Source organism: Desmodus rotundus, chromosome X (genome assembly GCF_022682495.2).
Source record: "Desmodus rotundus isolate HL8 chromosome X, HLdesRot8A.1, whole genome shotgun sequence".
Lineage (NCBI taxonomy): Eukaryota > Metazoa > Chordata > Mammalia > Chiroptera > Phyllostomidae > Desmodus > Desmodus rotundus.
The window spans coordinates 91,251,339-91,266,594 of NC_071400.1; the positions used below are offsets into that span (position 1 = coordinate 91,251,339).

General features: G+C 39.1%; 1 protein-coding gene across 3 annotated transcripts in view; it reads right to left on the reverse strand.

Moving 5' to 3' along the window:
- PPEF1 (protein phosphatase with EF-hand domain 1) overlaps positions 1-15,256 on the reverse strand; it is a 104,081-nt gene that overhangs the window by 13,449 nt on the left and 75,376 nt on the right. For all 3 annotated transcript variants that reach the window (XM_024569881.3, XM_045203314.2, XM_071220303.1), the window contains 3 exons: positions 14,872-15,021; positions 10,159-10,302; positions 564-749 (listed from right to left, as the gene is read on the reverse strand). In XM_024569881.3, the coding sequence (XP_024425649.1) occupies positions 564-749; positions 10,159-10,302; positions 14,872-15,021 (480 nt within the window). The remainder of the gene's footprint in view (positions 1-563; positions 750-10,158; positions 10,303-14,871; positions 15,022-15,256) is intronic.

Below are 15,256 nucleotides of genomic sequence, written 5' to 3' on the forward strand. Positions count from 1 at the left end.
AGTTCCTCAGTCCTCACCTCTTGTAGCCTTATCACACACCACTGCAGGAGCACAACACACTCCATTTTAGTGGGTGCAGCTAAGTTGACCACAGAGAGTGACTTGCTAGAGTTCACCTACTTAGTGAGTAGAAGGGAACTGTGTTTTGTTGCTCTGCCCTGCACTAGGACTGTGAGAAGGTGAAAGAGAACAAACTGGATTCACTGCTGTCTCTTATGTGCTCAGTGAGTTTAAGGACATTCTCAGTCCCATGGTACTGGAGAGTTGCCTTGTGGTTAGTAAAACCCTTTCTGTGTCCATACTTAATGTCGCATGTAGAGTTCCAATCTTTGGGATTAGGGAAATAAACCAAAAATCCCTTAGGATGAGGGACAGAGACGCTCCTTCCAACAACTTATGTGAACCCTACAGTCTCTGGTTTCTGTCTATCAAAGCAAGGTCTTCTTTTTTTGGTACTAGGGAAGACATCTTCCCATAAGCCTCTAAGTGAGACACATCTTCTGTAAAGAAAGACTATGCTGGAGGGAATGTCTGTGATGATGTCACTAAGAATTTTAGCTTACCTTCCCATCATGGCAGACTTCATACCCTTCAGGCTTACATTCGTGGGACCTAATGAGCAGTTTCAAACGGTGTTTCCTAAGAAACTTGTTGGTAACATCTGGCCCAAAATAGCAGCCCCCTCCTCGGCATGTGTTTGGATAGCAGCCTCGTTTCTCTCTAGGATCGCTCCATAGAACATCAGTGACCTTGAAACAACAAACCAGATTAGGCAGCTGCTTGCAAATGAGAGTTTATCTTTCCAGATTCTGACTTCTTTTCCAGATATATTAACCTATGTTATCCCAAAGTCTTACTATTTCTCATTACTCCTTCAAAATTGCTTCACGTTTCTCTTCCGTGGATCTTTTCCAGAATAATTTTAATGCTTATAGCCACCACAATCCCTTTCTGCTAATCCCCAATAACCAATGTTGCAATAACAATGACTAATGTAGGGCCTGGTACTGGCATAAGAACAGACACAAAAATCAATGGAACAGAATACAGAGTCTAGAAATAAACCCAAGTCTCTATGGTCAATTAATATTTGACAACAGGGGCAGAAGCATAAAATGCAGTAAAAATAGCCACTGCAACAAATGGTGTTGGGAGAACTGGACAGCTACATGCAAAAAAATGAAACCCGACCACCAACTTACACCATACACAAAAATAAACTCAAGATGGATGAAAGACAAATATAAGTTGTGACACCATCAAAGTCCTAGAGGGGAACATAGGCAGGAAAATTTCAGATATTCCACATAGTAATATTTTCACCGATATGTCCCCTAGAGAAAGGGATATAAAGGAAAGAATAAACAAATGTAACTACATCAAATTTAAAAGCTTCTGCACAGCTAAAGAAAATACCAGCAAAATGAAAAGGAAACCAACCGTATGAGAAAAGATATTTTCGAATATTACCTCGGACAAGGGTTTGATTTTTAAAGTAAATAAAGAACTCACACTACTCCACACCAGGAAGACAAACAACCCAATTACAAAATGGGCAAAGGACCTGAACAGACACTTCTCCAAGGAGGACATACAGAGGGGCCAGAGACATATAAAAGGATGCTCAGTATCACTAGTCGGTATAGAGATGCAAATTATAACCACAATGAGATACCACTTCACACGGGTCAGAATGGCTATCATAATCAAATCAATAAACAACAAGTGCTGGGGAGGTTGTGGAGAAAAGAAAACCCTAGTGCACTGTTGGTGGGAATGCAGACTGGTATAGCCACTGTGGAAAACAGTATGGAATTTCCTCAAAAAACTAAAAATAAAACTGCCTTTTGACCCGGCAATTACACTGCTAGGATTATATCTAAGAACCCTGAAACACCAATTCAAAAGAACCTATGCACCCCAACGTTCACAGCAGCACAATTTACAATAGCCAAGTGCTGGAAACAGCCTAAGTGCCCATCAGTAAATGAGTGGATCAAAAAACTATGGTACATTTACACAATGGAATACGACACAGCAGAGAGAAAGAAGGAGCTCCTATCCTTTGCAACAGCATGGATGGAACTAGAGAGCATTATGCTAAGTGAAATAACCCAGGCCGTGAAAGACAAATACATATGATCTCTCCTATAAGTGGAACCTAATCAACAAAATGAATAAGCAACTAAAATATAACCAGAGACATTGAAATAAAGAACAAATAGACAGTAATCAAAGGGATGCAGAGTGGCAGATAATGGGGGAGAGACAGGGAAAGGTTGTCAAGGAACATGGATAAAGGACCCATGGACAGAGCCAAAGGGGGGTAAGATTGAGGGTGGGAGGTGGGGGTGATAGGGCAGGGGAGAATAATGGGGTAAAAATGGGGACAACTGTAACTGAACAACAATAAGAAAAAAAATGCTTTCATGTATGTGAATGAATAAAGTTATTTTTAGACAATCTATAGACATTAAAAAAAACAATAACTAATGTAGCAATACTTAGTAATCATGAAGAATCAGCCATTGGCTTTTTTTCCTCTTTATTGAATTTAATGGGGTGACATTGGTTAACAGCTTTTTAGAAAAAAATCCATCACAATTGTTGTACAATTGCTGAATATACAAAGGTCTTTTTGCTTAAAAGAACTTCATTGTCCTATTCAAACGAGAAAGTAGTTTCCCTACAACAAGCACATATTAGGTGTTCTTAATATGTCCAAAGAGATAAGGTAGGCCTCTCAGATGAAGCTTTGGCCCTGGTGTTTGTCTTGTTGAGTATATAACATGAGGAAGCCCTTTCCCCATCACTACTGTAGACAACTGCTCATCCCAGAATACCTCTTAAGGCATCTCCTTCACTTTATGCCCTCTTGATAAGTACATCTCACTTTCAGCAATATACTGATTGGCTTCCACAATGTGTTCTCCTAAATCTCCAAGTATTTTATTAGCATAACAGTACCTTTTGGGCTGAAATAGGCAAATGTAAGCCACATGATGCCCAGGACCAAAGTCCCAAGTTTCTAAGAATATTTTTAATAGAAAATTGGGGGCTCCCTGTTTATGGCTCTAATCTATGTATAATGCTTTTTTAAAACTTTCTGCATATTCTTTTACTTTTTTTTTATTGTTGTTCTATTACAGTTGTCCCGATTTTCCCTTGTTGCTCTCCCCTGCCCCACCCACCCCTCCACAGCTCCCACAGTCAATCCCCACCCTGTTGTCCATGTCCGTGGGTCATTTATACATGTTCGTTAAGTAGACCCTTCCCTACAGGAGCTTAAAGCAGTAGTGAGAAAAACTAACTTAGTCACTAAAGATGTGCAACTTTGAGAAAACTCTCTGGGTCTCAGTTTCTAGATCTTTAAAATCCAGGCTTTGGGGGGAGAACCAAGATGGCGGCATAGGTAGACACACTGCGCCTCCTCGCACAACCAGAACCGACAGAGAATCGAACAGCAAGGGGGACCAACACCAAGGAAACAGAAAATAATCATTCATCCAGACTGATAAACCGGACGAACGGCGGGCAGAGAAGCAGACCGCTGCGCAACCCAGGGCTCCAGCTCCGGGAAATAAAGCCTCAAACCTCTGATTGAAAGCGCCCCTGGGGGTTGGGGCGGCAGGAGAGACTCCCAGCCTCACAGGAGAGGTTGTTGGAGAGACCCACAGGGGCCTAGAGTGTGCACAGGCCCACTTACTCGGGAACCAGCACCAGAGGGGCCCAGTTTGATTGTGGGTAGCAGAGTGAAAGACTGAAATCCGGAGGAGAGTGAAGCGGGCGCCATTGCTCCCTCTCGGCCCCGCCCCCACGTACAGCATCACAGCGCAGCGACCAGCATTACCCAGCCCCAGTGAACACCTAAGGCTCCTCCCCTTAAAGTAACAGACGCGCCAAGACAAACAAACAAAAAAAAATGGCCCAAATGACAGAACACTTCAAAGCTCCAGAAAAAATACAACTAAGCGACGAAGAGATAGCCAACCTATCGGATGCACAGTTCAAAGCACTGGTTATCAATATGCTCACAGACTTGGTTGAATCTATTCGAAAAACAGATGAAAAAATGAAGCCTATGCTAAGAGAAACAAAGGAAAATGTTCAGGGAACCAATAGTGATGAGAAGGAAACTGGGACTCAAATCAATGGTATGGACCAGAAGGAAGAAACAAACATTCAACCAGAAAAGAATGAAGAAACAAGAACTTGGAAAAATGAGGAGAGGCTTAGGAACCTCCAGGACACCTTGAAACGTTCCAACATCCGAATTATAGGGGTGCCAGAAGGAGAAGAGGAAGAACAAAAAATTGAAAACTTATTTGAACAAATAATGGAGAACTTCCCCGATCTGGCAAAGGAAATAGACTTCCGGGAAGTCCAGGAAGCTCAGAGAGTCCCAAAGAAGCTGGACCCAAGGAGGAACACAACAAGACACATCATAATTACATTACCCAAGATTAAACGCAAGGACCTACGTCCAAGATTACTGTATCCAGCAAAGCTATCATTTAGAATGGAAGGGAGGATAAAGTGCTTCTCAGATAAGGTCAAGTTGAAGAGGCTCATCATCACCAAGCCCTTATTATATGAAATGTTAAAGGGAGTTACCTAAGAAAAAGATCAAAAATAGGAACAGTAAAAATGACAGCAAACTCACAGTTATTAACGACCACACATAAAACAAAAATGAGAGCAAACTAGGCAAACAACTAGAACATGAGGGTTGTCAATAAGGGAGTGGGAGGGGGAGAGGGGGGTAAAGGTACAGAGAATAAGTAGCATAGATGATAGGTGGAAAATAGACAGGGGGAGGGTAAAAATAGTGTAGGAAATGTAGAAGCCAAAGAACTTATAAGTATGACCCATGGACATGAACTATGGGGGGGGAATGTGGGAGGGAGGGGGGTGGGCAGGATGGAGTGGAGTGGGGGGGGAAATGGGACAACTGTAATAGCATAATCAATAAATATATTAAAAAAAAAAAAAAAAAAAAAAAAAAAAAAATCCAGGCTTTGGGCTAGATGAGTTGTAAAGTATCTCAAAGTTCTAACAAACTATGGTTCTAAGAGTCCATGTTTTCCACATGTTTCTTTGAAAGCATGAAGAACCATGCATTTTAAGTTGTACAGTTTTTCCAGTGGGTCTTAAGAAGAGGACCAGAAGTGGTTGTCCCAATAACCATGACTATACAGCCATTTACAGGTTTGGCATTGAAGGGGAACTAGAAATCAGCGAGGGAGAAGACAGTGAGATGGAAAGAAGAACAGACCTGGTTGGAGAATTACTCTGGAATGATAGGCACCTGGTCAGAACTGGAGAAACCCTGAACCAGACACATTCCAGACATTTGCAGAGTTTTTGATGATAGATTGAAGTGGGAATTAAAATCACCAAAGAAGATTCTCCCTTCTCCCCCACTGAATTCCAACAATGGCACAACCCTACCATACAAATAAATAACATTGTAGGTAACTAAAGTGTACATGTCCACTGTGTACCAGGAATGGAGGAAAGAAATTTAAAGGTACAAGTGAAATTATTAAAATATTGGATATGAGATTCAGGTCCATTTTACCCTGAGTCAGCTCTTGTCACAGACTTAGAGTCTGTAAGCTACCTTATCTATATTATTGGGACAGGGGGAGGTTTTATTACAGAATAATGACCCCCAAGTCTCCCCCTCTCACTTCTTAAGGCTACATATATCCATAATTCTAATTCATCCAGGTTTCCAGAGGCCAAGGTATTTTTATGCAATTCTAATCTCTTTGGCCTGATCCTTTTTATTCACCATAATCCTAGAAGTGCTTATTCTAACTACCCTTTGGTCTTTGGAATTTACCCGTCCAAATTTAAGAAGGCACCCTTCCCTACTTGCTATAAGATATCTCTTAGATGTAGTTGATTTTTAAATACTTTGGATGCACAAGCCAGTGACGAATCCTATTTCTCTCTTACCAGCTCTCCTCTCTCCCTATTGCCCCACCTTTCTTTCTCTCTTTTTCCTCATTGATTAGAGTATATTTTACATCAGAAATCACATTTTAGTCAACACTTCCAGCAATCAAGGTATAAGGGTATGGAATCAAGAAATAGAGGTTTGCCCTGACCGGTGTGGCTCAGTTGGCTGGGTGTCATCCCACAAAGCAAAAGGTGGCTGGTTTGATTCCTGGTCAGGGCACATGCCTGGGTTGCGGGTTTGGTACCTGGTCAGGACATGTACAAGAGGCAACCAATCCATGTTTCTTTTTCACTTTGATGTTTCTTTCCCTCTCTTTCTCTCTCCCATCCCCTCTCTCTAAAAATTAATTAATTAATTAATTAAAAGAAATAGAGGCTTCTTGGGGGTAAGCAATTAGAAGAAAGCTGCTAGTACCATGATACTAGTAGCAAGAGTAGCCCAGCTAGAAGTTTGACAGAATCAGGGAAAGTAACAGATGAGAACAGCCTTCTTGGGCCCAGAATAAGCCTCAAAGATTGTCAATACCCTGCCCCTGCAAAGGAATCCAGCTTTAACGGGATCAGATTGTGGAGCCCCAGGGCACTGTTAAAAACAATAGCAATTCCTGTAATCCCCTCTATAAAGGACACATGGACAAAATCAAGGGGGAGGGAGCTGGGTTTGGCTGGGGTGGGGTGGAGGGATGGGGAGAAAAGGCATACAACTGTAATTGAATAACAATAAAAATTAAAAAAAAAACAAACAGCAATTAGTGAAGTAATAGCTGGATCTGATGCAAATAGAGGCTGATGGGCCAACACTTACAGTGGAAACCAGGGGAAAAGAGAGTCAAAGAGAGCCTACCTAAAAGTACAACTGTCCCTGGTAGTCAGGAAACTGTGTACATTTCCAAGGCATCAGCACTTTTTGAGGAATGACATCAGAGGCTACACACTGAGAGAAAATAGACTTCACTGAAATAGTCCAGACAAGCCACTAAACAAATAAATGAGCAAACAAGCAAATCAAAACAAGCCCAGAGGAGCATGGGAATAACTATTTAGAGTACTATGATATATTACCTAGAATGTTCTGTTTTCAACAAAAAATTGCAAGACACACACACACAAAAAAATACAGAGGGAAAAACAAGTAGGCAATAGAAATTGCCTTTGAGAAGATTAGGTATTAATTTAGCAGACAAAAATTTCAAAGCAACTGTTACAAATATGTTCAAAGACAGATATATAAAATACTCCACTCAACAAGAACAGAATATACTTTCTTCCTGAGAGCACATGAAGCATTCTCCAAGACAGACCATATGCTAGGCCACAAAAAAGCCTCAGTCTGGTTTAAAAGGATTTAAATCTCATACAAAGTATGTTCTCCAATCACAATTGAATTCAAGTAGAAATCAGTAAGAGAAGGAAATATGAGAAATTGAGAAATATGCAGAAATTAAACAACACACTCCTAAATAACAAATGAAGTAAAGAAGAAATTCCAAGGGAAATTAGAAAATAGTTTGAGATGAGTGCAAATGAAAGCACAACATAGCAAAACTTTTAGGATGGAACTAAAGCAGTATGTACAGGGAAATTTATAACTTCATTTAAAAAAGGAAAAAAAAAGTCTCAAATCAGTGACATTACTTTCACCTTAGGAATCTAGAAAAAGAATGGCAAACTAAATCTAAAAGAAGAAGGAGGAAAATAATAAAGGTTAGAGCTGAAATAAACAAGGATAACATAGAATACATTAGAGAAAAGTCAATAAAACCAAAAGTTGGCTCTTTGACAAGATCAGTAAAATTGACAAACTTCAGTGGACTGACCAAGAGAACAAAACAGACTCAAATTACTAAAATCAGAAATGAAAGAGGGGACCATCACTATTGACCTTACCAGAAAAAATAAATATATACACAGTTGTTTGTATGGAAAAATACAAATTAATAAATAATAATACAAGACTAAGCTGTTTTGTTGCCCATCCCATGTGTTTTTATGTGTGTGTATTCTACAAATATAGGTCAAAAAATTAGATAAATTAAATGAAATGGAAAAATTCTAAAGGAATACATAAACTCTCAAGACTACCAAGATGCAAACTACTCAAAAAGAAATAAAAAATCTGAATAGAACTAACTATAGTAAGAAAGACGATTAGGTTAATAATTTTAAAACTTCCTATGAAGAAAAGCCCAGACTCAGATGGCTTTATTCTACCAAACATTTGAAGAATGTTTAATATAATTAATTCACAAACTCCTCCCCAAAACAGAAGAGGATATAATACTTCCCAACTCATCCTATGAGGCCAATCTTACATTAATACCGAAGACATCCCAAGAAAAGAAAACTATAGACCAATATCCTTTAAGAATATAAATGTAAAAATCCTCAAAAAATATTAGCAAACTGAACCCAGCAACATATAAAATGGATTATACATGACCAAGTGGGATTTATACCAGGAATTTAAGGTTAGTTTAACATCTGAAATCAACCAATGTAATACAACATATTTAACAGAATAAAAGACAAACACCACATGATCACCTTGATACAACAAAAGCATTTCACAAAACCCAATTCTCTTTTGTGATAAAAGAACTCAACACAGTAAGCACAGAAAGAAACTTCCTCAATCTGATGACAGGCAGCTAAAATACAAACAGCTAATATGCTTAATGGTAAAAGGCTAAATGCTTCTCCATAATATCAGGAATAAAACAAGAATGTCTACTCTCACCACTTCTATTCATCACTGCACTGGAGGTTCTAGACTGGGCTAGTAAGAAAAAGAAATAAAAGGCAACCCAATTGGAAAGAAAGAAGCAAAATCACCTCTATTCACAGATAACGTGCAGTTGTACATAGAAAGTCCCAAGGAATCCACTAAAACCATCAGAATGAATAAACAAGTTTATCGAGGTTCCCTACATGAGATCAGTACATAAAAGTCAACTGTATTTCGATACTCTGGCAACGAACAATCCAAAATGCAATTAAGAAAGCAATTCTAGTTACAATAATATTGAAAATGCTTAGGAATAAGTTAGGAATAACCTTAACAAAACAAGTAGCTCAATATACATGATTACAAAACACTGTTGACATTAAAGATCTAAATGAATGGAAAGACATCCCATGTTCATGGAGTTGAAGACATAATATTGTTAAGATTTCAATAGTATCCAAGTTGATCCATAGGTTCAAGGCCATCCCTACCAAAATCCCAGCTGGTTTTTGGTAATTAACAAGCTGATCCTAAAATTCACATGGAAAATTTAAGGGACCCAGAGTAGTCCAAAAAATCTTGAAAAAGAAAAAAATGTGGAGAACTCATACTTCCCAGTTTTGAAACTTTGTACAAAGCTACAGTAATCAAAACTATGCAGTACTGATGTAAGGGTAGACATATAGATTATGGAATAGAATTAAAAATCTAGAAATAAACTTTCATATTTATGGCCAGTTGATTTTTGGAGAGGGTGCCATGAAAATTCAATGAGAATAGTCTTTTTAACAAATGGTGCTGGGATAACTGGATATCCACACGCAATAGAATGAATTTGGACACCTACCTCATGACTCAAAATGGATCAGACACCTAAATGTAAGAGCTAAAGCTATAAAACTCTTGGAAGAAAACATAGGAATAAATCTTCATTGACACTGGGTTAGGCAATGGCTTCTTAGATACAATACCAAAAACACAAAGCAAAAGTACTTCTATTACTCTGGCTGAGTAAAAGAAGCCAGACACAAAAGACCACATACTGTAACATGTCCAGAAAAGGCAAATCTATGAAGACCAAAAGTAGATTAGTGGTTGCCTAAGGCTGAGGGGAGCACGGGTGGGGGGGATAGGAGAGTAGGGAGTGAGGCAGAAATGGGGAGTGACTGATAACAGGCATGGAGTTTCTTTATTAGGTGATGAAAATGTTCTAAAATTAGATTGTAGTGATAGCTGCACCACACTGTGAACATACTAAAAAACAATGAATTATATACTTTAAATAAGTACGTTATGTGGTATGCAAATTATATATCAATAAAGCTGTTAAAATACAGTGATGAATTCAGAGAGAAGGATATGATCTGCTTATAAGGCTAAGTCGCTTTTTGTCTCTATCTTGTAAGGGACAACATCATCTGTGCTATATCTTCTTTGCCACTTTGGTGAACAGTTCGATTACCTACCTGTTCCCACTCATACTTTGTTAAATATTGAGAAGGGGATCCAGTCATTTTGATTCCCAGAGGTGGAGATCGTCCTCTATGTCTCCTCAACTCAGCAGTGTTGGTTCTATCCAATGGAACTGGTGGCATCAGCACAGATTTCAGCTACAAAACAAATTCATGCTTTAGTCAAGCCCTATGTTTGATGTGCTGTGTGCACAGAAACTTCAGTACCTGTTGCTATTCTGTCTATACTTTTGTGCCTCAACCCAATGAAAAACACATCATCATCTTTTCCATCTTACCCACTTCCTTTATCTTAGTGATCATTGATCTCTAGGAAGTGGGCCTGTTAAATTCTGTTTGCACATTTTTCAAATAGAAACATTGCCCTATAGGGAAAGTTTCCCATTAGAATTTCTAAAGGACCCTAGAGGTATAGATGTCAGTGCTAGACATGCTCTGAGGCAGGGGTGTCCAACCCGCAGCCTGCAGACCACATGCGGCCCAGGATGGCTATGAATGTTGCCCAACAAAAAATCGTAAATTTACTTAAAATCTTTTTTTTTGCCCTTATTATATATAATATTAAAGGGACTTATCTAAGAAAAAGAAGATCAGAACTATGAACAGTAAAGTGACAACAAACTCACAACTATCAAAAACTGAACCTAAAAAATAAAAGCAAAAACTAAGCAAACAACTAGAACAGGAACAGAATCGCAGAAATGGAGATCACATGGAGGGTTATCGGTGGGGGAAGAATGGGGGACAAGGCAGAGGGAATAAGAAGCATAAATGGTAGGTACAAAATAGACAGGGGGAGGTTAAGAATAGTATAGGAAATGGAGAAGCCAAAGAACTTATATGTAATGACCCATGGACATGAACTAAAGGTGGGGGAAATGCCGGTGGGCGGGGGTAAAGGGCAGAAGGGGAGAAATGGGAGAAAAAATGGGATAACTGTAATAGTATAATCAATAAAACATACTTAAAAATAAAGAAAATAAAACCTTTTTGTTGTTGTTGTTCATCAGTTTCATTAGTGTTTGTATATTTAATATGCGGCCCAATACAACTCTTGTTCCAGTGTGGCTCAGGCCAAAATGTTGGATATCACTACCCAAGGCATCATCAAAGGAAATGGAAAGTGCTAAGGGAAAACTGTCTCCGTGTGAGCCTTTATATATGGGGCTAAGAGAGAACCAATAGGCTTTGATTTCAGAACCACTTCAGGAGTGGCTGCTTTTTATTTTGTTGTGTTTTCCTGGAGAAGTGAGAGAAAGTTACACGTGCGTCCAGGAGAGTTCTCAAAGGGGATGTAATTTGAAAACTTTGGAAGCCCTTCAACTTAAATGCAATATGGTCTCAATCTGACTCTGCCAGCGACTGGTGATGTTCTCTAATCCTAGTAACAAAAGTGATGCATTTCTTTGAAAAATAAAATGTCCTTCTGATAGCATGTCAATTACTATAATCCCTTCTACATTCCCTTATATTACCTGAGACTGTAATTTTACACTTATTTCTTTGTAGCACTCTACCCTTATACAAAACAATTTGATATGATACTTCTGTTATATTGGTAGCCTTAGTTCAGTGATAGACAGTTCTCTGTGGTAGGCCCTTAGTTTCTTCTATAAACTAGGGTGTATATGAAATCTTACCTTTATTTTTCAAAAATAAAATTTAATCTTATTCTGAGGTCCTGTCTCATTGAGATGGTTGGAAATTCAGTATCAGAGAATTGGTGAGTTCACAGACTATGTTCCCCATCTGCCCCCAGCAAATGTCCCCAGAACAGAATATTCTGGGAAGACACTCTGGACTTGCATCCACAGAACTTCTGGTAAGTTCGTTGGGCGAGTCAACATGGTCTCAAGTTCATGTGGCTCTGCTGTTTTCAAGGCCACTCGAGATAAAGATACTTTGCCCCAGCCCCTCCCTAAGGCACCACACCATCACTTTCTCTGGGAGGACCTACTAGCCATCCCTCCCCTTGCACCCACTTCCTGCCAGGGAGTTTGAAGAATACTAAACCAGAGTCTTTATCTTATAGAATATTCCTTCTGTCTCTCTTCATTGACCCCTTCCCCCAACCTACCCACCTTACAAAAAGTCTTTAATGAACCTAGAATGGAAGTTGTCAACAGGTTCCCCCAACCCTACCCCTCCCCTATTACCAATTATACCACAACAGGTGTAAACCAGGGAGCATGGTCACCCTATATTTGGAGGGTCCTAAGGGATGGGAAAGTGGGGGTTATAAAATTGGACTTGAAAATCTACTTTTGTATCTCATCTGTTAGAGTTCCAAAGGCTTGAACCTACGACTTCTACTACAGCTCAATTATATTTAATACAACAACTATGTGCTGTCAGTTCCTTCTCACTCTAGGAGGGGTAGAAGCTACAAAATATATATATAAGTCAAATTTCTATCTTTACATCCCATCTTATGACTAGGTGGAACACTGATCCTCAAAGGATGTGAAATTTGAGGTATCCTGAAAAAATTCCTGGCCCTCAAACTTCTCCCCACGGTCCATTTCGGTGACTGAAATTCAAACCTCAGTCCCAAGTATCAGCAAAAAAAAGGAGAGAGTTGGAGAAGAAAGCTCTATGTTCAGAGCTTACTCTATGCTGTTTTCCTCCTCTAGGTAATTACACTTAATCCTGCCAACAATTCAATATGGTAGGTATTTTTAGCTTCAATGTATAGGTATGGAAAGGGAGACCTAGAAAACTTTGGTTCCTTGCCCACTCACCCAGCCAGGAAGTGGCAGAAGCAGGATGTAAAGCTAGCTACACCTGTCTGATGTCAGAGCCTCATGGTATTTACTAGGTCAAGGTGGCTGTCAACCTAGGGTCTCCACAGAGATAGTAATGGACATTCCAGAGACATGATCTTAATATCTGAAAAAGCCCTACAGAGGGTTACCTGCTCAGGCTAATCTCAGGCAAGGAATATTTTTCAATTGGATAAATTGGTAGTGGCTGTCATGGCTGATCAGTGCTATTGTCATAGGACAGGTGGTGGCAGAGTGTCCTATTCCTGCTGTGTGCTTGCCAATATTTGACTGCCAAAAATATCATGTTCCCTTGCTCTTGGCTAGAATCATATCCATTCATTATGCTAATGCTGACTATCTCGTGTTGATTAAAACGTCTTATTGGCTTGACTATTTGCTGATACTTAGAGGGATACAATTTATTGTAACAGGGACACTTTTGAGAGTAAAGACAGGTGCTATGAACAATTACAGGAACACAACAGGTATAAACCAGGAAGTATGGTCCTCACTGGGTGAGGTTGGAAGGGGGCTATGCAAAATTACCACAGAACCAGGAACAGGGCTGTAAAAAAGTTTTTATCCAGTTTTGTCTTAGGTTTGCTTTGCTTTGGTCTTAAATCTCTTAGGAGATATTCAATAAACATCGATTATATACTTACTACGTTTTAGATTCTGGGATTATATCAGTGAACTAGAGAAGCAGGGGTAGAGAGTAAACAAATACTATCACAGTTTGTTATTGAATTTTGGTAAGTGGTATGAAGGATATATATACAAGGGGATTAAGAGCATATAAAAGGGGACTTGATCTAGACTGCACATTGTGTAAGGCTTTGCAGAGGGGTATATTTAAGGTGAAATTAAAAGGATGAGAAAAAGTTAGCAACAGTATTATCATTCAAGTGTAATAAAGTATAAGGGCTCCAAAAACTCAAGGTGAATAGAGGTCACATTTCTGTCTATATCAAATTAAATTCCAGCTCTAGACTCCACTTGCCTAGATTGGTTGGAAGCTGATTATCAGTCCTGAGGGGTAAGGGTTCACGTTTTTCACTGGGACCATATACGATCACCTGGCTCCAGAGCTGCTATTGGGTATTATGCCCACGTGCTACCTCCTGTGCCCCTGGTCTGGGTACTTGGCTGGTACAGGAGGAAAACACCTCCAGTCATTCTGCAAAGCCCAGACAAAGGAGACTTTCATGAAGGGCGAGAGCTTTACAGGTCCCACACAACCACTTCCCTCAGAGGTTTTATACATGTCCCTGCTCTATTTCTGTTATATTCAATATGATTACTTAGGTTTAAAAATATTCCCAAAAATATTACCCTGAGCCATTTAGAGTATATTACAAAGGAAGTAATATGAATTCAGAAATAAAGTGCTGTATGATTCCACTTACATGAGGCACCTACAGTAGTCAAATTCATAGAGACAAAGTAGAAGGGTGGTTGCAGTGGTGGAGGAGGGGGAATGGGAAGTTAGTGTTAATGGGTATATAGTTTCTGTTTGGGAAGATGAAAAGTTTGAGGAATAGATGGTAATGATTTTGGTGATGGCTGCACAACAATGTGAATGTATTTAAAGCCACTAAACTGTATACTTAAAATTTGTTATAGTAGTAAATTTATGTTATGTATATTTTGCCACAATATTAATTACAGACTTTTTTAAATCAGGACTTTTCACTTTTAGAATCTATATGAAATGCCAACATTTCTTTATTTTCCCACATTCATCATGAATTTTAAAATTTCCAATGTAGAGAAGTTACCCATATACTTATCATACAATCATAGATTTTCTAAAATTTGCAGTAATCTTTTCAGTTACAACAACTACTAAAACACAAGTGAATACAAAATAATACGTGGAAATAATTGTTATACATCCCCATATAAATCTCTGAGACAAGATTCATGTAAACAGCCATCTTACTTTGTTTCTTTCTATATTACTGAGTAAAATCAAATCTGTGCAGTCTGATATCCCACCATGCGTGATCAGGATTTCTTCGTCAATGATTGTACCGACTGGCAGCCAGGCAAAAACGTCTTCCAAGAATTTTAAGATTTTTTCCCCATGTATCTACAAGTAAGAGCTTGAATCAGTTTTCTTGATGGGTTCAAGTTTATTGAGTAGTCTCATTGTACGGACAAAAAGCAAAACAGTTTTCATGCCACCCAGATGAAGTCAGCATGGAGTCACTGACCCACTAGCATGCATTAATCATGTCTCTTTAATCTGTAGTTTTGAGACTTTGACATCTTGGAGCCTTGAAGTCCCAGAGACTGTACCTCCCAGGGCTAGCTCATTCTTACAG